The sequence below is a fragment of the Sorex araneus genome, chromosome 2, assembly GCF_027595985.1.
Source record: "Sorex araneus isolate mSorAra2 chromosome 2, mSorAra2.pri, whole genome shotgun sequence".
In the NCBI taxonomy this organism is placed as follows: domain Eukaryota; kingdom Metazoa; phylum Chordata; class Mammalia; order Eulipotyphla; family Soricidae; genus Sorex; species Sorex araneus.
Window position 1 is genome coordinate 122771567 of NC_073303.1, and position 27863 is coordinate 122799429.

At 35.0% G+C, this 27863-nt stretch overlaps 1 protein-coding gene across 50 annotated transcripts in view; it reads right to left on the reverse strand.

Moving 5' to 3' along the window:
* The window catches only part of RIMS2 (regulating synaptic membrane exocytosis 2), a 547885-nt gene that overhangs the window by 176655 nt on the left and 343367 nt on the right, over positions 1-27863 (reverse strand). For 27 of the 50 annotated variants that reach the window (XM_055125204.1, XM_055125214.1, XM_055125206.1 and 24 more), the window contains 3 exons: positions 27672-27737; positions 17209-17388; positions 16213-16322 (listed from right to left, as the gene is read on the reverse strand). In XM_055125204.1, coding sequence (XP_054981179.1) covers positions 16213-16322; positions 17209-17388; positions 27672-27737 — 356 coding nt within the window. The remainder of the gene's footprint in view (positions 1-16212; positions 16323-17208; positions 17389-27671; positions 27738-27863) is intronic. The other 23 variants (XM_055125201.1, XM_055125225.1, XM_055125230.1 and 20 more) reach the window with 3 other exon arrangements.

The window sequence follows — 27863 nt, forward strand, 5'->3', positions numbered from 1 at the left end:
AAACATAAACTTATTTCCAAATAAGAAGGAATAAAATAAGTATCACTGTCAGGTCTCAGAGTAATTAAATAAGATTGACTTACTTAATTCAGTACTTTTCTTGATATAGGATATTTCACACTTAGGAAACTAGTAAGGGTTTATGATTCTTTTATAAATGGTATGAACTAATCATTAAGCAAAGAATCATTTAAAATTATATTTCAAAGTAGAATCTTAACTAAGACCTAATGTTTCTCATTTTAGAGAAGCTGAGAACTTTATGTTCTAAACATGCATTCAATCTGGTTATCTTTAACAGTAGGTATTTCATGGGATGAGTTTAAGTAAAATCTGAGATAAAATATTTTATCAAGTGTCCTTTTTTACGTAAAATATATAATTCTTAAGATAAATTTCTAATCATTAAGAACAGGTGGATTCAAAAATTGAAAACAATAAAGTACAATAAATTGAACTTTGCTTTAAATGTTTAATAAAACTATTATTATAAATGAAATTATTCTAGCCTGATTCTGTAATCATATTGCTTATTAAAAATTCATACAATAGTTCTTCAAACCTTACATATATTCTTGATTTGAGATGAGAATGATGAGAATGTTTTCCTAATTCCATAGGCTAGACAAAATCTAAACTACATTCCACATGAGGAAGATGTTGATGTGTTCTAAATAACATCTACTAGGCACTCAGTTCAAGATTACTTCTAGGGTTTTTGTATATTCACACAAAAGTATTAATATGACAACCATCATTATATTTCTCAAGAAATTTAATTATTCTGTTATTAATAAAATAATAAAACACCCTTTTTCTAGGACAGCCCAGTTCAATAAAGTCAACATTTTTCTTTAAAAAAAGAAAAGGTCCATAAAAAAAAAAAAACAGAGGGGTTGGAGCAATAGCACAGCGGGTAGGGCGTTTGCCTTGCACACGGCCGACCCGGGTTCGAATCCCAGCATCCCATATGGTCCCCTGAGCACTGCCAGGATTAATTTCTGAGTGCATGAGCCAGGAGTAACCCCTGTGCATTGCTGGGTGTGACCCAAAACGCAAAAAAAAAAAAAGTTAAAAAAAAACTATAGTGGGGCTGGAGAGATAGCACAGTGGGTAGGGCGTTTGCCTTGCACGCGGCCGACCCGGGTTCAAATCCCAGCATCCCACATGGTCCCCTGAGCACGGCCAGGGGTAATTCCTGAGTGCAGAGCCAGGACTAACCCCTGTGCATCGCCAGGTGTGACCCAAAAAACAAAAACAAAAACAACAAAAAAAAAAAACTATAGTTAAATATTTGTCAATTCATTTATAATCTCTCTATAGTATGCCATTTTGTCTATCAATTTTTGTCTAGTATTTAAAATCAACTTTTTAAAATGATTTTATAATTAGTAATGTATATTCTAAAGATGACAAAATTCTATTGCTGTTCTCCGTAGGCCTTTATATAATAAAAACAGAAACAGGTAAGACACAGACGACATTGGTATAGTTTAGTTTGCATCTCAAGTTTGAGTTCACACTTTGTCTAATGCCACACTTTATCACTATAATTATAACAAATATTTGGCAATTAATGGAAGATAATATTTTAGAGCTCAGTGAATTTTATGACAAATATTTGACAATTAATGGAAGATAATATTTTAGAGCTCAGGAATTGCTTGTTGATTCCTATTGCTAGCTACAAACACTATAACTTCACTAAGGGTAAGTTTTTTTTTGAGTGACTTCAAATATTTTTTTCTACTGACGAGGCTCATAAACTAGTACTAAAATGCGCATTCATAGTACTAAAATGTGATTCATCGTACTATAATACCATTAGTCCCATTTAATAATTACTATTTCGCTTACATTTAATCCAAAATTTCATTAATTAAACATTTTCTACGTCTTACTTTCCTATTAGAAACAAAATTTCCTATAGAATACCACAAATATAACATTGCGTTTTACTGACTTAGCATACTGTATACTTACTCATACATTTAGGGTTTCAATTTCCAGGAACTGTTTCCTAGTACATAGGAAAAGGCACAAATGCCAAATAAAAATATCTACAAACATTTTAAGCTATAAAATTAGGGGATTCCACATTAATTTCCCCTTATCATGTATTTTATGTCTAATTATAGGGTTGACCTGTAAATATGATACCACTCAGATAATACACAAATGAATATTTACAGGTCTTTACAATTTTGTTTATGAAATTATAAATTTTTTATCAAAAATGCATTGTTTTATGATTTTAACACACAATATATCTATATGTAAGCACAGGGCTACAATATCTTCAAGCAATCAGATATTATAGCAATGCAAATAAATAATAGCTCATGACAAAGGATAATCCACATCACACACAAAAAGAGATTTTTACAATAACTACTGTCATATAAATCATAACAAAATATTAGTGGCATATGTACTTTGTTAATTTTTAAAATACTCTTCAATATATTCACTTTCCAATAAACTAGTCCATAATTAAAAATTTGAAATATGAGTAGTTTCTCTCACAACTTCATGAATATCCTTAGGTTCTAATGTGAATTCAATTTTATTTTAATACATTTTTCAGTTCCTTGCATTGTACTAAAAAAAGAATTCACAAAAAAAAGACATTTGTACAACGGCATTTTTCTTGCTCCCCAGGTACACTTTTTCTTAAAGCACCCTATTCCTGATGAGCCTGCACACTCACAGTGACTTAGGCATGATCTATCTCTTCCTAAGTGAGGTATTTCTGCCAAGATGTAAGCTCCGGGAGGGCAACTGCTTCGATGTTTTGTCTATCCCAACCTCTCAGTGCCAACGCACTGTCTGGGCTACAGTAGCACAGCAATGAACATGGCAATAAATTCATCTAATTTAAACAAGTGACCTATTTTAAAATGTAAATTTTGGAGGTCTGACATGAAATGAATCATCACATAAAAATTCATGAATCCTGTTACTATGGACACTGCCATTTTGATGATGCTCTTATTACCAAACGATCCACGAACAGTCTAAAATTCTCAATATGTTCTCATCCATTGCAGAACTGAGGGTTGGAATGCATGCTTCGCATGAGAGATCCTGGGTTAGTCACCTATCCCCAGGACTGACACCGAGCACTGAGCTGGGAGTAGTCTGTGAGCACTTCTGGATATGGTCCAAAAATAAACAAAAATGGTAATGATTTAAAAGTAAGGAATGAGGGAGTAAGCCTGAACACCACCAAATGTGACCCCCACTCCACCTAAACCTCCCCCCAATGGCCAGAGAGTTAGAGTGGGATTAAAGTACTACCTTATATCCTACTTACTCTGGTTCAAATCCCAACACTACACATGGTTCTGAGCACCATCAGGGATCATTCCTGAGCACAGAACCAGGGAGTAGTACCTGAGCACTGATGGGTGTGACGTCTATAATTTTTTTGTTTCTTTTTTTTTTTTGCCTTTTGGGTCACACCCGGCGATGCACAGGGGTTACTCCTGGCTCTACACTCAAGAATTCTCAGGGAACTATACGGGATGCTGGGAATCGAATTCGGGTTGGCCGCGTGCAAGGCAAATGCCCTATCCGCTGTGCTATTGCTCCAGCCCCTGCAATTTCATTTTGAATTAGAGAGAGAGAGAGAGAGAGAGAGAGAGAGAGAGAGAGAGAGAGAGAGAGAGAGAGAGAGAGAGAGAGAGAGAGACTTTAAATAAAAGAATAAGTTTTCAGTAGTCCTTTTTAAGGAAGCAAGTTCCACTCCATTAATGTACTTTAATATGAATCACAACAACCAAATACACAAATGATGAAGGGCTGGAGTGAAAGTATAGGGGCTAGGACGTTTGCCTTGCACGCGGCCAACCCGGATTCGATTCCCAGCATCCCATATGGTTCCCTGAGCACAACTAGGAATAATTCTTGAGTGTAGAGCCAGGAGTAACCCCTGTGCATTGCCGAGTGTGACCCAAAAAGCAAACAACAACAACAACAACAACAACAAAATACACAAATGACCATCCATACTGAAATTTGCCAGTTTCCTTCTAGAGAAATAATGTTAATAACAAAATAACTGTTCTTCCTTCCCCGAAAATATATAATTTGTCTCCTTAACAAATCTTGAAATAAGGTATTTACCATTCCCATCTTAAATAGACTCTATATACTATGAAGTTCAAACCAAAATAGGAAAAACTAGGTAAAACAAGCACACACATATTTAAAAGCATGAAATACCAAGTTTCTTGTCTCATGCTTTTTGCTGATTTTCCAAACCCTGACAAACCTGGCTCAGACTGGTGTTTCTTTGTCGGCAATGGTTTGTCATCACTTACTGTACCATTCGCCTCTTTCTGCTGGTCTTCCCATGTTACTTCTAGTATAAATCAAAGCAAATCATCAGAACTTGTCAGAAACACTGAATCTTGTCAGGAGAATCTAAAAATACCTTAGAGTTCTCTTTTTTCTTAAATATTTTTCTCCTAAAAACTTGATGTGTCATTCCATTTTAAATACAGTAATAAAGAAATCATCGGCTCCTTTATCAAATCAAAGTTATACTATAGCCTATTAGACTGCAGAGTCAATTTTCCATTCTAGAAAAATAATAACTTCTTTAATAATAAAGTATTTCTTGATTTTAAACAATGTGTACTTTGGTTTATCTCAAAAAATGTGAAAGGGCTTACAAATATAACAAAATCATTCTTAAAAATCAGAAATTTAAGTCCTATACATTTGATATTTTAAAAGATGTTTTAGCTTTCACCATGTGATAAAGTCAATGATGTTCTCAAAACAGAAGACCCAATAACTTTTGAAGTAAGAGGGGTAGAAATGGCTTCTTTTGAAAATGTTTCAGCTGAATATAAATTGACAGAAAGTAGTATTGCAGTGAGAGGGGGGAGAAATCCAACACATAACACGTTTAACTTTTAGATGCTTTCTTTGAGTTGAAAAACAGTTGAAGATAAGTAATAGAGTCACTTGTCTAGTGTTGACAGATGATATTAACAAGTATTTGTTGAAATTTTAGTACATCGAGTAACAAAAAGCAGCACCATAACAATAAATATACAATAAATATACCAGTGCTATTGATGGCTGATACAAGACAAATAGATAATTTACTGGACTGAGATGGTGGCTTTTTAGAATATTCCAGCTTTTAACTTGTCATATTAGAAGTGAGGTTGGTCTTGAAAGTTTTTATTATTTTTATTATTTTTTATTAAAATTATAGAACTGTTCTTTTGCCTGATGTTTTGAGACTGCTTTGTCAGAAATTTTGAATACTACCTATACCAAAAAATGCTGATATCAAGATATGGAAATTTTAGAATATGTGCCAAATGTTATCAATGTGGTTATTAACCCTATGTTAATAAAATATCTCTTTACATAAGAATTAAGTCATAAAATGAACAAAATTGATGACTCATTATTTTATCACTCATAAGAGAATGCTGAGGGCTACTAATAACAAATTCACTTTAACTAAAAGACAAGCTAACTCCATATTAAGAAAATATTCCGATAAACAGGTGTTCCCATGGATCACATCATATTTGAACCTCATCAAATAGGGTGTGGTAATTATAGAAAATGGGTATTAAGTGTCTAATGATATTTCAGGAGGCTGCTTTGCGGCCTCTTGGTCTGGAAAGCAGCCTGGAGTGTGGTGGTGGCTGGGGAGTAGATGTAGTGGAAGTAGGCTGATGAGGTATTTTTCTGGCATCAGTAGGGTGGGTCGTCTGGGTGTGATCCCTGGGGATCCAGAGATTGGGGAGGCAGACAGAGGATCTTTGTTTCTGGGTCTCATTGAGCCTGGAGTCCAAGGTCACAGAGTTCTGCTTTATCTAGTTTTGTGGGGCTTCACTCATGCGTGAGGTTTAGCCCAAGTGTCTGGTAAATGGCTGTGCTAATTAAAAAAATAAAATAGTCTTAGGACTGGAGAGATAGTAAAGTGGATATGGTGCCAGTCTTGATTGTGGTAATCCCTAGCATCACATATGGTTCCATGATCCCAGCTGTGTCTGAGCACAGAGCCAGGAGTAAATCCTAAAGCACTGCCAGGCATGGTCTTCAAACACCAAAAAATAAGAAATAAATTGTGTTAATATTAAATAATAAATATTTTAGATTTTATTTAAAGAAAAATTATTTAGTTATTTTTTTAATTTATATGAAATTACTAGTTTATAATCATGTTTCTACAAGAGATTAAAATGGTAAAAACTGAGATGTCTAATAAAATTTATTAGGCCATTATTGCTATGAAAGAATACATGTGACTCTCTTAAAACGCAAACTCTCAGTTGTGCAAAAATTTGTTGGAGGATGATACATGTTTCCCCACAGTATTCTTATTGAGCATCTTAAAATTGTATTAAACTTAAATTGTCATAAACTTAAATTTTCTGAGTTATATAATTTAAATGTTTTAATTGTTTAAAAATTCAGTAAAATAATTAGGAATCATTTTTAAGACTTAGAATTTCTGAACTATTGCTTATGGTGAGCTCATCTTTATTTGTAAACAGAAATGATTTATAGTTGATTCTAGGGTTCGAGCATAGGCCTGGGTTTGATCCCTGGCACTGCATGGTGCCCCAAGGAATGACCCTGAGCACAAACTTGTGAGTAACCCCAGAACACCTCTGAGTGTTGTCCCAAAACAATAAAAAAAAACACATAATATTAGATAATTTGAAGAATGATCTTACTCATGAAGACTTGACTAGGAGGGTGAGAGTTTTAAAAAGAAATATTTAAGAAACCACCATGCCTACAAAATAATTGTATTACAGCTAGTCTTCCTCATGACCCCAGTTTGAATCCCCAGCACCACATATGGTTCCCTGGGCATGGCCAGGGGTCATTCCTGCACATAATGTCCCAAATTACCATCCAGTGTGGCCCAATACTTCTTCTCCCTACCCTCCACCCCCCAAAAAAAGGAACTTCTCTTTGGTTTTCAGAGGTGAGAAATAAAAGAGCTGATTAATAGTAGGGATAAGTACTATTTTACCTGTATCATAAACCTTGCATGTATGATCTAATTCAAGTCACAAGGAAGAACCTTGAACAAAATAAGCTAAAATTTCTTCTCAGGTCAATTAATGGCTTGGGGACTTTGACTCACACAGCTACTGGCATCTGGTGAAACAGGCCCGAAACCAAACCAGCTCTCATCCCTAGCACCACACCACCATCAGAAGATGTTATTTTCAACAAAAGATGCTTTTAAGACAAATTTAATAAGTCAACAGTAATATGGTTTAGACAATAGTTGATGTTTGTAAATGACTTTGAGTGAAAGAAGCTTTTTTCCTAAATCTAACTAGTCAATTGAAACTTTGAAAGTATAGAATGGACATACTGGAAAAATGGGAGAAAAGTAAAATAAGGAGCAGTGCCTCTAAGAAAGAATGGCAAAATTAGTAAATACTTGCTTACAATTACATCACTTCCTCACCTCCATAGTGGATTCACTGAGGCTTGTGGATTGGGACAGGGAGGGAAATTCTTTTTCTATTTTTCTTTGAGGGAGGGTCATTCCCGGTGATACTCAGAGGTTACTCCTGGCTCTGTGCTCAGGAATTACTCCTGGCAGTGCTCAGGGGACAATATGGGATGCCGAGAATCGAGCCCAGGCCAGCCGCATGCAAGGCTGATGCCCTATCCGCTGTGCTATTGCTCCAGCCCCAGGAGGGAAATTCTCAAATGCATTTACTCCTGTTTACTATTGTCTTTGTTCTAGTTCAGGCCATGCTCTACTAGATTACTGAAATACTCTAAATAATCAGATATTCTTAGTTCCTTTCTCTCAAAACTCAATCACCTTTTCATAATATCACAGGATGCCTACTCTGCTTAAGACATATTACAAATTTTCTGTCATTTTATAATATCTCAAAATCTTCCCTATACTGATGTTGGTTGACTAATCTAATTAGGCAGGAAATGCTGTTGCTTGACTCACTAATGTCAGAATCCATTCCCATCTACCGTAAATCAATTTTGGTAACTATGTCTTAGGTACTATACTTTTCTTATCCTGGAAGAATTCATGAGAAAATACAAAGTCTACAGGGCAAAGCTTGTCCATACCCTATTACTCTATAGGATGTGAGAATTCATGCAGGAGAAAGCATCCAGTCTAGTCCAAACAAACTTTATTTCTGATTCTTTTATAAACCATTGGTTTTGTCCTGTTCTTCCTCCTCCATCTTTCCTTCCTTTTTGGGGGGAGAGGGGGCAGTAGGGCACACCTTGCAATGCTCATGGGTTACTTTTGGCTTTGCACTCAGTAATTGCTCCTGGAAATGCTTGGAGGATCATATGGGATGGCAGGGAATGAACTCAGGTTGGCCACATGCAAGGCAAGAACCTACTCATAGTACTCTCTTTCCAGCTCCACTTCCTTTCTTGTTATTAGCCTATCTATGCTTGAAACTATGTAGGCAATTGTATACTGAGATTCAAGGGAAAAAACTATTTTTCTTCCATAATTGTATATATTTAGGGGCACTGCTTTATAACAGACAACATGGGGGACCCATAAATGTGAGAGTGACAGAGTGACTCACTAAGAGACGACTATAAGATTGTGTCCAAAACAAAAAAAATTAACAAATGATAATAAAAGCAATAAATTATAAATAAAAACATTTAAGGCCATTAGGCTTTATCAACCGCATATCCAAAAACACATTTTAAAAATAAAAATCCCAGGGATCGGAGGGATAGCACAGCAGGTAGGGTGTTTGCCTTGGACATGGCCGACCCGGGTTCGATTCCCAGCATCCCATATCGTTCCCTGAGCACCGCCAGGAGTAATTTCTGAATTCATGAGCCAGGAGTAACCCTTGTGCAATGCTGGATGTGACTCAAAAAGCAAATAAATAAATAAACAAACAAACAAACAGATTAAATTAAAATCCCAATTGGATTTAATTTACAAAGAAGTAGAGACACAGAGAAATTAAAAGTCCTGCAAGAGATAAACTTAGGAGTGGAATTAAGTTCCAAATCTGAGTATTGACTTAATAATGAAGCTCTCTAAGCTTCATAATTAATAAAGTCCAAGTTTGAACAGTTCTGTCACTTGAGGAAAGTATTCTACATATTTTCACCCATGGATGGAACAGCATGCAAACATATTATTAGCATAGGATGCAATGGCCTATGTTGCAATTCACATCTTTGTTTCCCCTGAAATGGTGATTTCTATAATGAGCCATTCAGTGAGAGACAGCATCAAGATAAGTCACAGCCTGACAACTACTCCTGACTATGTATTGAATAACTGGTTCATGGTGCTAGTCATAATCGGGTTTAATTTTACTTAAAATGTTTTCAGATTCTGTGCTGAAAATACCAATTAACAGCAGGACATGATTAGACAATTAACAGTGACAAGGCATGACTCAGAGCAGAGCTTATGCTGGCGCTTTTAGTAGGGGTCTAGCTGGCAGTTTTCAGCATGCCTTATTCCACACCTCACTCTCTTTACAGTGTTTTTTCCCCATGAAAAAAATATTACATATAGCACCTTAAGAATATTTACACTAAGTATTCTGGAAAGACTAAAAGCTTTCTATTATTAAAATAAATGAAGTCTTAGAACAGAACAGAATATGAAAAATTATGAGCAATAGTGAGAAATATCTGGGGCAGAAAAACCTACTGAAAGGATTAAAAGACATGTCAACTGAGTTACTGAAGTCTGAAACTTCATCAAACACTACAACAGAAGAGAAATTACAGAATACTTATTTTATGGGTGTAATCATTTTTTAATGCTGACATTCGATATAATATGTACAGGTATGTTGATTATCAATTACTTACAAAATATCCAGTCTTATTTTAGATAGTAGAACTTAGTTGTGGTAGAACTAAGCCACTAATAATAATAGGAAAATTAAGTCTGAGTATTGAAATCAATAATCTTTTATTCATCTAAACTATATAATAGTTCATGAGTAGAGAACTGAAAATTCCACAGGTATTAGTGCTTGCTTAATAATTCTGTGCTTATCATTAAATCAGCTTTATTTTTCTACTTTAAAATTCTGCTTCATGGGCTGGAGCAATAGCACAGCGGGTAGGGCGTTTGCCTTGCACGCAGCCGACCCGGGTTCAATTCCCAGCATCCCATATGATCTCCTGAGCACCACCAGGAGTAATTCCTGAGGGCAAAACCAGGAGTAACCCCTGCGAATTGCTGGGTGTGACCCAAAAAGCAAATAAATAAATAAATAAATAAATAAAATTCTGCTTCACATATTCCTTAAGTGGCTTAATTTCAAGATGATTTCTAGGCTGAGAAGTACGACATAGATGTAGTGTTTTCTAAGTGTCTGACTATCACTATTACTACCTACTGAACATGACCAAAAAAATCAAAACTTCTTATTTTAAAAGCACACAACTCAATATATTGGCTCATCCAAACTTCAATCAAAAGTATTTTAAAGACAAATCTCATATTCAGAAATATATTTATAAAGAGAAAAATTTTTAATTATTGAATACCTAACTCAAAGGACTACTACTTGTATTCAGGCTCATTTAATTGGAGAAAGAAAATCATGCACATCACACATGTCTAATATAGAGAAAGGGACTATGAATCTCTTGTTAGACTTGCCTTTTTTCCCACTATTAGGTGGACTTGAAGGTTCTCCCTCATTGTCTTTAAACATTGAGAAAGATAATAGTGATTAGTGATTGAGATTGGTAACAACTCAAATAAATCCCAAGCACACACACAAAGGATCACATCACCCATAGTGCTTGTACCAGGAAACAAACCCATGCAGCAAACATCTCACGCTCAAGAACACACAAGGAAAGTAGGTCCTCCCTACTCAATAGAAAGGAATAAACACAAAAACAAAAATAAAGTAGCTTTGTAATGAATTAGTAAATGGCAGGTACAATAATTTAAAATTTACTGTAATTCAGTAATTAAGTAAATATAGAACAAAGCCAGGCAACAAACTGGTTCAAAAAATGGGTTTCTTTATCTTAACGATGTTAAAAATGAATAAAAAGTGATATTAACAAATATGTAAGCCTCCAAACTAATGATATCTGAAAGAATAACTTTACTGGGGTTAGACTAATAGCACAATGGGTAGGGTGTCTGTTGCACATGCCGACCCCAGTTCGATTTCCGGCATTTCACATGGTCCTCCAAACTCTGCCAAGAGTAATAGCTGAGTGCAAAGCCAGGAGTAACAATGTGTTTTGTTTTGGATGTGGTTCCAAAACAAAATGAACAAACAACAACAACAACAAAGAGTAACTTTACTCTGGAAGCCAATTTATGAACAATTAAAAATACTTGTATGAATTATTTGTATGAATTACTATAAGATATATAGAAATAGCAAACATTAGCTGCAATACAGATAAAGAAAATTCCTTCTTATAGTCTTCCATAGAAATGTTACATCATTCCAAGAAAGGAGCATTTTCTTTTGTTATTTTTTCTATTATTCTAACTATTGTGACACTCTATAGTTAGAATACTAGAACTGTGAAACAGATAGTTATGTTTCTATAAATATGCATTGAGACTTGCCTTTGTTTTCATTATCAGATGTATTCTGATGATTTTTCTCATCTTTTTGATATTAAAAAGAGTTACTGATAATTAGCAATTGTAGCTTTAAAAGACCTTCAATTTTAAACCATAACCACCAAGAGAAAGCGCTCATGAAAACACACCTCATGTACAAACATATGATGACAGTGAAGAAGAGAAGAAAAGACACACAAAATATATTCTATTGTCCATTAATAACAGTCATGACCGCTTAAGCACTGGTGAAATCAGCTCTACAGATACTCTGCAATGCTCAAAGAATATTAAAATAAAAAACACTGAAGCTAATTAGATAAGATTAAAATTTTAAACTTAACATAGTCATTGACTATATATTTTAAGCTTCAAATGTTTTAAAGATTAGAGTTTTATAGCTTTTACTTATGTGATACTGGGGATTGAACCCAGGACCTACCTCACACAAACAAGGCATGTGCTCATCACAGAGCCATAATACCCAACAAAAACCTTAAAATTCTCTCAAGCATCAAAAATCATGATACATAAACTTAATAAGGACTAAAAAAATACCAAATGATGGGAATCACTATTTGCCTGTATCAGAATAATAATCAGGAAGAAGAGGACTCTATAGCTAACTATAGTTTTCTAGGAAAATCTATAATGTTTTAGGAAAATCTTATCCGTGTAAAACACAGTAAAAGAATTAGTTCGTAGATATTTAATAAACATTTTAAAAAAATGAATTTAATTGAATATGAAGAAAAGGTTAGATATATACTTTGGCCAGAAAGGCATTACTATAATTTTATTTAAACATTAAAAAATTGTTCAAATAAGTAAATATTATTCTTAGATATCTAGATATTGAGAGTTTACATAGTATCTCCCCACCACTAATGTTAAATAATGTATTTTAGAATTAATTCTAAAAAAAACCCTTGTTCTTTATTATACATTTATAAATCTGAAATCTGGACTCATACAGATTTGAGAAGCCCTACTGTGAAAAGCATTGATTCCTTTGTTTCAGACACATAGTCACACAGACCTGCCTTGACCTCTTCGCCCTGCTTTTCTCCCCCCTGCTCTTCCTCGAGCCCAGTTTCTTCATTTACTTCTGGATGTGCACAAGTAAAAGCAAAGAAAACAGTAAGACCAAGTATGTATATATGTTACACTTAAGTAAAACAGAACCCAAAATTTTAAAAGTATTCATAATATATTCATAATATGGTGAGTAATTAGAAGACTAATATACTATTTAATGGGTTTCTGATGTGGAAACAAATAAATAAATTTAAATGATCCCATTGACTCTTTTTATGATGACTTTGATTAATTCAAGATAAGCTGTGACCCCTAGAATATTGAAATATATGATAATTGTGAAATAGACCAAATACACTGTTCATAAACTCAGCATAGTCTCATAAATCATATGGCTTTTCTTCTACAGACATAACAAACTCATATTATAAACTCTTATTATTAAAAATGTCCATACATTAAAGTTAGGGGGAAAATAAAACATAAGTAATAACAATAGCAAAGCCTTATAGTAATTTAGCATCTTAAACTTTCATTATGTTACTCCTATTTTCTCTGGTTTGCAGAGAAGACATCTAGAGACCACTGTCAAGATCAACATACACAGTCTTAAATTTGATTATTATTGCATAACCAAAAATTATTAAGTCTTCATTACTTAACTGCTCAACAAGACTGAAAAACAAATGTAATTACTTTGATTCTAAAATAATGTAATTCAGTTACAACTTCTAATAACATTTTAGGATCTAAGCTAAATACTGATGTAGATCATCAACTGACATCTGGTTATGTATCTCTAGCTTCAGTTAGAAGTCGGAGCCTTCTCAAAAATATTCTAACTACATTGTGCCTTTAAAGTTAAAGTAAATTATGCAATCATATGTCTACTTGAGGTCTTCAGTATATCAATCTTTCTGAAAATACTGTTCAAATCCATACATTTTAGTGAAATAAAACAAAATTTAAAAATCCTATTATTTCATGCACGAGAAGAGAGGTTTTGACGTCTCTCTTTTACTTACATAAGTGAAAAAAAAACACTTTTGGTAACATAAAAGGAAAATTCTGGCTTTAATAGGTTTTACAAAGCAATATGTGTATATTTGTATGTGTTTGCATGTGTGTGTACACATTAACTATTTCAATCCTGACTGCCATTTTTATAGTAAATAAATTACTACAAATAATAAAACTACTAAAAAGTCAGTGACCACTGCTAAAAAAGACATTGAAATGGAATTTTCAAAACTTGTGACATATGGGGCCAGTGTAATGGTAAGGTTTCTTGTCTTGCATGTTACTAACTGCGGATTTGATTCCTGGCACCCCATAAGGTCCCTCAAACCCACCAGGTTCCATGAGCATAGAGCCAGGAGAAACCCCTGAATAGAGCCAGGTGTGGCCCCAAACCAAAAAATCGCAAGAAATTATTTGACATAATAATTTATTGACATAAACTATGTTTCTGAGTTTCCATACTAACAAATAATGTCAAAACTATCTTTAAAATCAAATCTATATATACTATAAAATATTTACTTTTAAAATTATATATCCTGGGGCCAGAGTGATAGTGGATAGGGCATTTGACTTGCACATGGTCAACTCAGGTTGCATCTCCAGCACCTCCTATGGTCCAAGAACCACCAGGAGTGATCCCTGAGCACAGAGCCAGGTGTAAGACCTGAGCACAGATAAGTGTGCTCCCCCACCCCCAAAATGTAGATATATATTTATTCTTATGCAAATAATAAAAATTATAGAAATGCTGCTAAAATTTTAGCAGGAAACATGACAGATCAAAAGTCATAGTAGCAATATTATGGTACATAGGAAATTTTACAAAACAAAATAGAGTTGATAATTATTCAACACAATTAATAATAACATAATTTGTTATTTTAAATTAGGGTTATAAGTTATACAAGTATAATTTTAAAGATTTAAGGTTATAAAAATTTAAAAAATTAAGTAAAATATAAAGGATGACAGATTACTTTATTGGTATTGGGGACACTATTTAAAGTAGCTTTCAGGTTTTAGATAAATTTTTTTCAACTCATTCAATCCAACAAATATCTTCTGAGTGCCTTTAAGTGTCAGATACTATTCTCTGTGCTGAATCTCCAGATTCAGCAAAAAAATAAATAGTTAAAAATTATTTAATGCTACAAAGACAATTCAAGATTCAATAATTAGGAGAGGAATTTTTATTGTCCTACCAAATGTATGACATTCCATATGCCAGAACACATTTTCTCTTGATTGGTAATATAGGAAAAATAAAGCAGGAAATATTAGCCATAATAACTAATCCAGCAACATTCTTCTCCAGAAAGCCAAACTTAATATTTAAAAATCATCACAAATATAAAATAAAATATATAATGATAAGTATAGCTAGACTAGGTGTACATCTTGAATGACATAAACACACACTGCAATTGGTATCTTTGGTTATAGTGTTGCATAGCACACAAATTCTGCTTATTAGGCAACTTAAAAATTGCTTACAGAAAATTTTGTCTCCTCATTTTAAGAAAAGTTCAATTTTATGTATTCTTCTTTCCAAGAAAAACAAATTATGAATACCAGAAATTGTCAATGTCAATGATTTTATTATGTGAGCAAGTCTATTCAAAGAATGGACATCAATTGCAGTTGGGTTTATTTTTGCTTATGTAGCCCCCCTAAAAGGCTATTAGCATAAAACAAACCCTCTTTTATGTACAGACCTTCATAAGGTTCTATCTCCTTGACTCCATTGTCTAGGGAAAACAAAATAAAAACAAAAACAAAAAAATGGGAACCAAAACACAGGGGTTAAAACAACAGAAATTTCCAAAGGCACAGAATGTATCATAAATTTAAAAGAAGTTAGATCGTGATTTATTTTATTTTTAGTTTTTGCTTTGGGAAAGTACATCCAGTTACTAAACAAAGAGAACATTTTTAAAAAATGCTTTCAAATTATATTGTATTTTTCATGCTTTCTGAGGTCTTATATGCATACACTTATAGATGTTCAGAGGGGGCAGGGGCTTGTATTCATGTGTGTGTAAGCACATGGTGTTTCTGATGCAAAAATTGGAAAGGATTAAAAATAGTACAAACATGCACGTGTCTTTGGATATTCATGATTACCTTTTTCTGGCACTCCAGTTTTGAGAAGGCTCACCATTGTAGTGCATCAGCTAACCAGTCCTTTGCGGTGTGTGAAAATCGATTTGGCTAGTTACTAATAAACTTTATGTAACCGTGAACAATTACATAAACTTAGTAGGAGCAAGAAATAGAATACAGTTGTTTATAAAAAAAAGTATCAAGTTCACTTTTAAAACTGCATTTATTCAAATAGGAAAAATGGGCAAGAGGTAATGAGAGGCTATTTTACCCCCAAATATAATAAATTTGAAATACAAAATATAGAACATTTATCAATACACTTATAAATGTAACCCTTAATGAGTACAGCTCGTACATTCAATTAACTAAAGGAGGAACTAACAAAAAGGAAGTAAAGAAAATGGGTTCACCTTAGCTTCCATGTGCATTTCCTATAGGACAGAATTAGAAATGAAACTTACTTCTCTCCAGTGTTCCCTTGGTGGGGAGCTGTGGAAGCTGCCGGCCCCGTCTTCCTGCCACTGGAGTACTTGATGGGCTGGTTTGGACAGACCCAGTGCGAGGATGTGACCTACAAGATACACCATTAATATTCATTTTCAATAGCATGAGTTAAATATTTTCAATACATTTGGCTCATATGATAGCCATGTAAGTGTAATTTTAAAAGAGGCTCAGCTGCAGATTAAAAGGTTAGGAAGGTAGGACAAAATATGGATATTTGGATGATTATCTAGACAACGAAAGATGTTTATATTTGGCGTAATATGCATACACACAGACATGCACACAAAAACCCTAGAGCCAAATCTATGGAATTATTTATGTAAATTAGTATTCTATCCACAGAAAAGCAAGAGGATTCTATAGCTCAGAAAAGAAAAGGTAATGCTTTACATTTCTTTCTACCATATTTCAAGCTTTTACTGCTAAGCCTCCCTCCCTTGATCCAAGGAGATTTTCACACAGACTCATAATGGATTTCCCTTGACACAAAAAAATGTCTCACGAAACTACAAAATAAAGCCCTGAACAATTCAAGGTTCAACTAAAGATGATTTGGGTTAATATGAGATTAGGATTGATAGAAAGAAACTAAATGTCTAGCTTTATTGACTGTCATTATGATGTCTAATGGACATAAACAATTTCTCATTCTGTAGGAGAAGAACATGATAGTTATGAGGTGCGTTTATGTGGGGGTTTTACCCGGGACTCCTGATAAATGAGAAATCACAATACAAATGCAGTCAGGACAGTTAATAAACAGATTACAATGGCAGCCACACACTATTATATCCGCGGAATATGAATAGTGTGCTTACACTGAAAAGGTTAGTATCGGTTGTCATTAGTGATCAGCCAAGGATGAGAGAAGAGACCATTTAGCTGCTGGGAAAATAAAATGGTGTGCTGGCGGGGCAAGGGGGAGTTAGTCTGATTGATTTATCTTTCACCTCGATAAGGCGGGTGAAGGAGGGGCGGATCTTCCCGTCATTAATGAAGGCATCGACCTCATGAGGTTTGTGTCGGGACGCTCAGTGGATCTGGAGCGGGCGGCGGTCCGCTCCGGGAGAGGCCGCTGTTCTGTTGATCTGGATCTGTGATATGGCTGTCTAGCTGCTGCTTCACAAGCCCTGAAACGTTAGTCAAAAAGCAGCTCAGTTGACCTTTCGTGCCCTTCTGCTAGCGGTTATTAAACTGACTTTGAAAAAAAGGTAATGACTTAAAATTTACTGAGTATGTAAAAAAGTTTCCTCTTCCCCAACACACACTGAGAAAATTCTCACTGAGTCTCTTGAAAGATTTCTAAGGAGCCCAAATCTGTCTTTCCGAGCAATTCCCAGTGAATAGGAGAGGGGTTGCTTAGTTTTCATCAGTGAGCAACAGAACTGTCTACTTTGCAAAATGAATCCCTAAGTGGCACATGTGAAATATGTGAAGTATTCTATTGAAACGAATTAAGGACTTTCTGCAACATTTCCAAGAGTGAAGAAAGACCATAAAAGCACTAATTCTCAAAGCCCTACGGGTTATACCAACTAAGACATTAAAAAGGCTCTAAGCACAATCAGAGTAGACCAATACACATGAATATTTAAACGAGGATCAAAATGCTATAGGAAAACAATGCAACTTCGAAGTGTATAGCCATGTCTACATACGGTCCCCGAGAAAACCACTGCAGTGGCAGTCTGCAACCTATCTCAGTGCACACACGTGATGCTGCTCAATCTAATTCAGAATTACAGAAATGAAAATGGTTCTCGCAGAGTATGATCTCTTTGAGCATAAGCAAATCAAATATCAACACTTAATCTGTCTGGAAAGGATACTTGAATTTAAATGACATAAAATTGCTGATTTTTCTATCTCTCAAATTCAGCAAAATGCTTTCACACATACTCTATGATCCAAGTTTTTTAACACTATCCCCTCAATCTGGGAGATAAGCCCCCAAATACCAGTTTTGTCTGTACAACTCCAAAGAAATGAGTACTACAAAGTCCATTTCCAATTGAGCTACTCACTGACCTAGTAGCCACACAGGAAAGCATTGTAGAAACCATAGAGGAAGCAGAAATCGCCCTGAAAACTCTCAGGTCAAGGGCTTTGTCCTCCTGACTGATAAGTTCCCTAGTCTTACTTCTGATTACTAAAAATGTAGATAAAGAAAAAACAGAACAGAAAGGATACAATTTCCTAAATGTAAGTAACTGTGTGTTATGTAATTCTGGACCAGAAGACATTCAATTACCTAGGTTAAATCTACCCAAAACTCTTAGAGTAACATATAAATCAAATAAATTTTAGGTATTTTTAAATTCATGTACCATAAAGTGATTTATTTCCAAAGATAAGTTTAATACTTTTATATAAGTGTACACAGAACACACATAACAAGCTTAATAGCTTTCAAATATTTCAGAGTATCTGTGTATATCTTCATAACAAGAGATAACTAAGATCAAAGACATATACATAGATGTGTATGTACTAGAGCCCTTAAAATCTATTTTTGCTGAGTACCTATATATATGTGTATATATATATATATACACATATATTTGCTTTTTGGGTCACACCCAGCATTGCACAGGGGTTACTCCTGGCCCTGCACTCAGGAATTACCACTGGTGGTGCTAAGAGGACAATATGGGATGCTGGGAATCGAACCCGGGTCGGCCGAGTGCAAGGCAAATGCCCTACCTGCTGTGCTATTGCTCCAGCTCCAAGGTGAGTACCAATATTTACAGTGTTTTTAGATTTTCTATTAAGTCAACAATAAATATCTCTGTATATAAAATGTACTTAGAAAACCTTGTGAAATATCTATGATTGTCCTAATAGAAATTTGGACTAACATTTTATTTTTTTATATAAAACTGGGTCTATTCTGATTACGTAAACAAATTTTTCCAAGGGGAAAGTAAAATGTTAAACACAATTGTATATACTTTATGCTATTTTAAAAATAACTGAAATATATAGTTGTGAGTATAACCCTTAAGACTGTTTCAAATGAGTTGGTGTCCTTTATTTTTATTTTTTCCATGCATGTGTGTGTTTGTGTGTATGTGTGTGTGTGTGTGTGTGTGTGTATTTGGGTTACATCTGGCAGTGCTGGGGGAACCAAGTGTGGTGCCAGGGATCAGACTTGGGTTAGCCACATGCATGACAAGTGTTCTATGTTCTACCTGCTATATTTTCTCTCTGACCCTGCTTAATGTCCTTTAAAGGGGGAAGATTATAAAGCAGACAGGTTACTGCTAAGGAAATATTCCTTTACAGTATCCTTAGAAAGATCAGATACATAACTCTCACATGTGAAATATACAGAAACATAGTAAGAAAATAACAAATGCCCCACGACAACAGAAATTGAGAACTGGTTTTCAATAGGAAGCTTAGGGCAGGGTGTTTGAGGGCAGTGGGACTAGGATAAAAGGCAGGTGATGGGGCCACTGGGACAATGGTGAAGGGCAGTGGACCCTTTGGTGGAGTGTGTGGTCCTGTAACATTTTGTGAATGAAATTCTACATTAATAATACTGTAAATTACAGTGCCTAATTAAAAAACTCAGCAAAAAAATGTTTAAAATTTTCATTTTATTTTTCTCTACTCAACTAACATGAATTAAATTGTACAAAATGAAAATAGTTTATAATTAAATAAAAAAATAATTAAAGTAAAATATACCCATTGGTGTAATATGTTTAGCTGAGTAACAGGAGAGGTATTTGTTTTTGAAAAAACATCTTACATGTTTAGAAACCTTTGAGTATTACAAACATAATGTAAGCAAAATAAAATCTAAAAATTGGGGCCAATAACAAAGCATAAGTGCATATTTTCATAATTTAACAATAAGGTAAATATAATTTTTCATGTTGAATATAAAGTATCAGATAAAGCTTAAATTTTAAAAATTTTCTAGACTATCTGAGCAAATACTGTGCAAGTAGGACTATTACTCTTGAGATAGATTAATTTATCCTAGATCATTATAACATTTCTCTGCACATTTCTGTTAAATATTAAGCTAAACATAAATTGCACATATTTGTTAAAGGTAAAGAAACTTATTAAAAAATAACAGCAATATCTAGAGTCAAAAAGAGTAAACAATAATCTTATGCAAAATATATACTGTTGAGATACCTTTAATCTTTAGAAAATAAAAGTATGATCTATAAATTATTTTATCATTAAAAAGAGATGTATTTTCATATCTAGAGAAAATATTTTAGCTGTTACTAAAAATAGCAATAATAAAAAATTATATATCTCAATATCCTCGAGAAAATTTGAGATTAACACAGTGCTACATGATAGAGATATAATATATTATTAAACAAGAAAAAAGGAAACATTTTACATGTGAATGTCTTCAGGATAAATTTGAAGTTTTAATTAAATATTTATAATTTTTCACAAGTAAGCAGGACTATTTGTCCAGAGATGAGTAATATTCAGCACACTGATACATCTTTAAAATATGTAATATTTTTAAATTCTGAGAGATAACATAGTTACTATCATTATTAAATTTTTATTTTATTTAAACTTCCATTTTTAGTGGATTTAATAGATTTGTCAAATGTAAGAAATTCATGGTATTCCTTGAAGGTGTTTGCCCTACATTTTCATACCCAAGTACACAAAAATTCCACAAAGTAATAAACATTTCTAAGATGCACCTCTAAAGAACCACGATATACAGTTTTCCTACAAGATGAGTAAGTTTAATGAGGCATGGTTTTCATACTAGAAATCGTGAGTGTCTTATTCAACAATTTCATTGATCCATTTTTTACAACTGATTCATGGGCCTTCCTTTGGAAAGTTTCCCATGGTGAGTGGGATGTCCGTACACCGGGAAACCCCCTTCTCTCTGCTGCCTGCTGACACAGCTGCCACTTCAAGCGAGTTCATGTCACCATCAGGGGTAGTAGTCAGACCACTGATCCTAACACTGCTTCCCTCCCCCAGCAAACACATAGTCAAAAAAAGAAAAAAAAAAGAAGCACACACATTTTAAGACATAATCCAGTTGCCTCCGATTCTACTGATGACAGGACGGAAATCATTAATAAAGAATGACCAGAAAGAAGAATAACAAGAAAAAAATTAAAGCAAGAAAAATAAGCCCCATAATCAAGAGTCAAAAACATGGACAGAACACGAGTCAGAGATGAAAGGTGTTGGAAATAGAAGACTGTCACTGTCACTGTCATCCCGTTGCTCATCGATTTGCTCGAGCGGGCACCAGTAACATCTCCATTGTGAGACTTGCTGTTACTGTTTTTGGCATATCGAATACGCCACAGGTAGCTTGCCAGGCTCTGCTGTGCCGGCGAGATACTCTCGGTAGCTGTCCGAGCTGTCCGAGAGGGGCGGAGGAATCGAACCCAGATCGTTCGCATGCAAGGCAAACGCCCCACCACTGTGCTATCACTCCAACCCAGAAATAGAAGACAGGGAATTTAAAGTAAATGATTATCTATGTTAGAGGCACGTTCAAAACAAATGGTTGTGCTTTGAAGAGCTGGTCTAGGTCTCCTTGATGTATAATCTTATTATATTTAATAAATCTAGGTATAGGAAAAAAGAGAATCAGTCAAATAAAGATGTTACAAATAAAAAATAGAAAATAGAATAAAATATAGAATAGAAAAATAGAATATAATGTTACAAAATTATCTTTGAGTCAGTTATGAAGTTCTTAATATCGTCTTACGAGACTGAGACAGACTTTACATTTGAATAAGACCAAGACTTTTTGAAAACAGATAACTTTTGTTTAACTAACAAGTTGACTTTAAGTAGGCAGTAATACATGGACTGAATTAGAGTAGGAAAAGGCTGTTTTGTAGCTATAGGAATGGAAACAATGTATGATTAATAAATTATATTGTTCAAGACACACAACATATAGCACACAGAAACTGTAAAAACAATATTAAAGCTAGAAGGAATCTCAGAAGTCACTTGTCCAATCTCTCTCATTTTACAAATGAACTACAAGTCACAGAAACCTGGATTAAATTACACAATTATATATTTTTGAAGATGAAACCAAACCTGAACTAAGATTCCATGATTAGAAAGTCTATTAATTTAATTTAACTGAATTTTTTTTATCATGGGCGCTTTCTTTTTATCTTTAAAATGTTTGACAGAACACCACATGAATTAAATGACTGAAGTAAAAGAAAAAAATTCTAAAATTCCCACCCCCCCAAAATGAAATGATGACCTATTAATAGGAAAAGAAGCATTTGGGGGAGGATTAAAAGTAACTTCAGGTGTGGACTTAAATTCTGTGAGGTTCTGCCAAATATTCTTGTACAGATAACAGAGGAGTTTGGCTTTAAAAAGAGAAAGGTTCATCAAGAAAATCTTTGAGATGTCTCTGTACAGTATTAATATTTGGCTATTCATTGATTCATTAGTTCTCTCAACATATATTCATTTTTTTGAATACATACTAGATACTGGGCATGATGGTTTGAAATTTTGGGTGAAGTCATAGAGACAATAGAAACATGTCAAAGAGACATGGCAAGATATAACCAGACAATTGAGGACACGATAAAAAATAATGAAGGAGATAAATCCAATCAATAGAGAATGTGAACGAGGGTAATTAATACTTCGTGAAGAAGCTAAAGAAAAAGGAGATTGATATCGGCAGATACAAAGAATCAGTAAGAAATAATTAGTAGAAGGAAACTCTAGAGAATTAGGAGGGAATCTGAGTGATTAAACACAAATACAGCACTCATTGTTACTTGAGAAAGTAACAATACAAACAAATGTAAAGTCAAAGGAAGGTAGTTCAGGAAGGGTGAGTTGTTGGGATCCGACCACACTGAGGAAAGGCTCTTAGAATAACTTCACAGGTAGAGAATCTGTAAAAAAAATGGAGCACCCCTACCCCACAAAAAAACTACTCCCCCTCTTCCTCGTCAGATTCCATATTTGGCAGAATCTTTTTCCCAAGCAGGGTCCTCTGTCTGTCCCAAATGCCTGCTTAAGGACTGCAAAGGCCTCTCCTCATAGTCTATGGCATCCCTCTTATTCCTCTCCACCAAGGCCTCATGCTTCCTCACTTTTCACACCAAGACAACTCCCAGTTTTGGAAGCAAGGCAACTTAGGAAAGCTTAGGGTATTTTACATAAACTACTTCTATACAAGCATCTGATCTCTATAACTCTTAATTAATAGGCACTGTTCACTAATTACCAGGTACTAACTAGTTAATAGGTCTTAGCTGAGAGATGTTAACTCTTAGTTAATAGGAATTCCCAAGTCCCCCTGATATGTTCTCTCTAAACGCCTCATCTCCTCTTTTAAATCGTTTTTATATCCTCTAATTCTTAACCATTGATAACAAATATCCATATACCCTCCCTTTTCTGCGTAATATTTCTGCCTATCAAGAGAGTCTCTCGCCCTTGAGTCTGGCTGTCTTCACTGGTGCCTCTCGGAAAGGGCGGGCTGAGTTTCCCTCCCCGGCCCTGAGCAGAGCCCTGACAGCTGAAGATCTCCAGAACCCAGCCACAGCCATGCTCAAGGCCACTCTCCACACGTTTGGACGAGCCTCACACATGAAGGATCTGGCAGAGGAACTCAAGTGTGCAGGACCCGGGGCCAAGATCTCCAAGGCTGCTCAGATTGGAACTGGGCCTCTTCCACCCAGATTCCCCATTTTCCAGTAGCTAAGCAGTCACAGCCAGAAATTGCCCCCGGAGCCATGTAATCCCATCAATGGCCAACATCCAGAGACTACAAAACCAAGCTCCCGGAAGTGCAATGCGGCCGAGTGACATCTACTAGCCTAGTTCTCTCTCTTGGAGAACCTGGAAAGCTACCAAGAGTTTACTGCCCGCACAGGAGAGCCTGGCAAGCTCATTATGGCATATTCATATGCCAAATACAGTAACAATGATGGGTCTCATTCTCATGACCCTGAAGAACCTCTAACACGGCACCGTTGGGAAGGACGAGTAAAGAGAAGCTGCTAAAATCTCAGGGCTAGGATGAATGGAGATCTGGACCTGCTCGAGCAAATCGTTGATCAATGGGGTGACAGTGATACAGTGATCTCTATTTTAATAAATGTTTAGCTCAGCCTTCCTTTTTGTGGAGTCTTCAATGTGTAGAAGCTCCTCACTCTTTCATATTTCATAATACTTGCATCTAGTTGAAGAGACTATCTCCCAGAGACCCTGCCATCACATCACATATGGAATTCTGGAAGAGTTAAGTGCTCATGAAGAAAACTTGCACACCTCTGATCATAATTTGATTCCTGGAACAGCATAACATCCTCAGAGCATTGCCAGGAGTGATCCCTGGACAGAGAGCCTGGAGTAAGCCCTGAGCACTGCCAGGTGTGGCCCCCACATGAAGGAGTTAGAAAGGATGGCATTATCTGTGGAGATAAAAGTACCAGTGAGGAAGAAATAACCTAATGCAAGAATAAGGAGCAAACATGTATAGCTCTGGTCCATAGGCAGGTTATATAAAGCAAGATTTAGGGAAAGAATGAATTTTAGAGTGGTTAAGATTTAGAGTAGGGGGCTGGATCAATAGTACAGTGGTAGGATGTTTGCTTTGCATGCAGTTTACCCAGGTTCAATCTCCAATATCCCATATGCTGCCCTGAGCACCAGCAGGAGTAATTCCTGAGTGCAGAGTCCAGAGTAACCCTCAGCATTTCTGGGTGTGGCCCAAAAATCGGAACAAAAGAAAAAAGAAAAGAAAGAAATTAGATAGGGCCAAGAGTAGTGTCATATGAGTGACAGAGTGAAGACGTGGCAGTAAGTCATTTCCTCCAAGCTGAGACATTCATAAGAATCATTTTCTTTCTTCTAAGTAGAATATCATGAGCAGGGAGCCTCAAGGGATTGAGTGAGAATGCTAAATAAATGATTCAGGTAAACACTAGCATCATCTCGGGATGGTGGCCGGACTTCAGAAGAGGAGACTAAACCAGGTGCTTAAAGTTTCAGTGAATATAATGGTCCCACTAAGATGTCAATAATGTCATAAGAGAAGTGCAGGAAGTGTGGTGCTAGGTGCTTTACTTACAAAGGCAAAAAGCATAGAACTGGGGGCTGGAGTGATAATTTAGCAGGTAGGCCACTTGCCTTGCATGCAGCCACCCCAGGTTCAATTCCCCAGCCTCCCACGTGGTCCTCTGAGCCTTTCAGGAGTGATCCCTGAGCACAGAGTTAAAAGTAAGTCCTGAGCATAGCCAGGGGAGGCCCCAGAATTTTTTTTTTCAAGCATAGAATGTAATGGTACCAAATGCGAGAATGGACAAAGGAGTAGGTAAGCTTTCACATACTCAGCAATCACAGAATCTTTCAAATGGATGAAGATGGGTGGTGAAGGGCAAATCCGAAACTGTGTCACATGACAACAAATTATCAGTCATTTTTGAAAAAAGCAAAGGAAGAGATGTTTCACTGAAAACTGAGCAAAGCATTGACCAATTCCGTGAAAATAGTAACTGTTTCATATGGATTAAGCAGGCAATGAGTATACTAGTGTATGTAGAGTATGTAATCAGATTATAGAATCTACCACTTAGGTCTATAAGTAGGTACACAATGTACTCAAAAGCCCGAATTATTTATGTGATGGCAAAGTTCATAGTAATAAAGATATATGGTAACTCATAAGATATATGGTAACTTTACCATAATAAGATATATGGTAAAGATATATGGTAACTTTTCTAAAACTGATTCCCTAACTCTGCATTATTTTACAATAAACATGATTGTATATTTCTTGACCACAAACCAAATAAAGGCACCAAAAGACAATTCACAAATGTACCCTTCAAAGACCAATTTTATCTTGGTGGCATAGTGGTAAGTAAAGTTTCCTTCCCAAAAAAAGGTCAATTATTCTGAGATTTAGAACTTGGATATAAAAATTAATTTGACAAGCAAGCTAGAGCTAATCAAGACCTGGATCTATGTACATTGATGAGCTGAATAAATAATACGAAGCAAACAAGTTAGTGATGAATGAGATTGACATAAATAAAGAGTTTTAAAAAACTAACATGGCACATGATCTTAACTTACACTGAAGTGAAGAAATACAAGAAGAAGCAGAATAAGTCCATGATCAATAACATCTAATTCTTCTTATCCACATTAAGAAAAGATCTTGGCCAATTACAAGGGCAATTATATAAATAATTCCCCCACATTTTGTAAAACAAACATAAGATATTGCAGCCAAAAAAATAATCTGAATGCAATATACAGCAATTGCAAAAATAAAGAACAAAAAATTTCACATTAAAGCAAATAAGCACAAAATAGACTAAAAATTCAAAAGAAAATTAAATTTATCAATAATAACTACCATGTAATTAGACTAGGAAATACTAAATTTCAATTACATTTACCAAAAGACATACTAAAACTCAAATTATTAAGAATATTAAAATTTATATTATTTATCTAACATGAACTCAGACCTTGGGAAGCTATTCATTACTTTCAATTGTCTTTTTTCTAAACACTTTCATTGTCAACTTTGAATTACTTAATAGGATAAAAGCAGTCACATAACCCAAAAGAACAAACTGAGTACAGCAAGAAATTCCTTATCTATATTAGTTGAACTCACCACCACTGCTATTCTCTCCTCTGCTAACAGCTCCCAATATGTTGAGAAGGAATTGTTTCAAATCCCTAAATTTACATTCAGCCTTGAGCAATGATAAACTTTTGACATCATCTTTCCCTTCTCTTTCTAGTTGATGCTCCTTTCTGTTAAATGCCTGGAAGTAGAATTTCCCTTCAGGTTAAGGAGAATGATGGTGGAACAGAAATGAGCAACACTATTCCCCCAGATCTAGTATGTTCTACATAGCAGAATCATCCACTGTGACCAAGGAGTGAATAACAATGACCTTGGGCTGGTAACAGCAACCTAAGCACTGCAATGACTTGCTCCTCTCCCACAATGAGGTGTGGGGAAGTGTGTTAAGATACATACAGCTCAAACAGAATCATTTACCTAATAACGATGAACTCTGCTAAGGAAGGTCAAGTTAGTAGCATGAAAATTTTTTATTGCCTTTAAGTAAATTTTGAATAGTTTGTAAAAGTCCTCCTAAACAATCTAGAGTTCATTGTCATTCTGGTAAACTAAATTTTTAGGATTCTCAAAGTGATGACTCTAACTAATTAAAGAGAAGCTATAATTTGACATTCTTATAAAGATTCATATTTGATTGATATCTACTATCTAATATGGATTAAAATTCTGTACTTCAGTGAGACCACAGAGTGAGAGATAAAAATAAAAACAGAAGAAAATTATATCAATAAACAGAAACATGCAATTCTATGCACAAACTCAATTGTAAGAAAAATATACCTGCCATCCCTGTGGTGGCGCTCAATGGGCTGACTGTATCTGGAGCGAGGTAGAGTAAGAAAATGACTGCAAGCATGCAGAAACAAGAACATAAATGAGACTTGGGAAAGAAATCAAAAGGTATAGTTTAACTTTTCATAAAGTTAAAAGACTCAAAAAACATAAGTAGATAATAAGAAAAGCAAATAAATC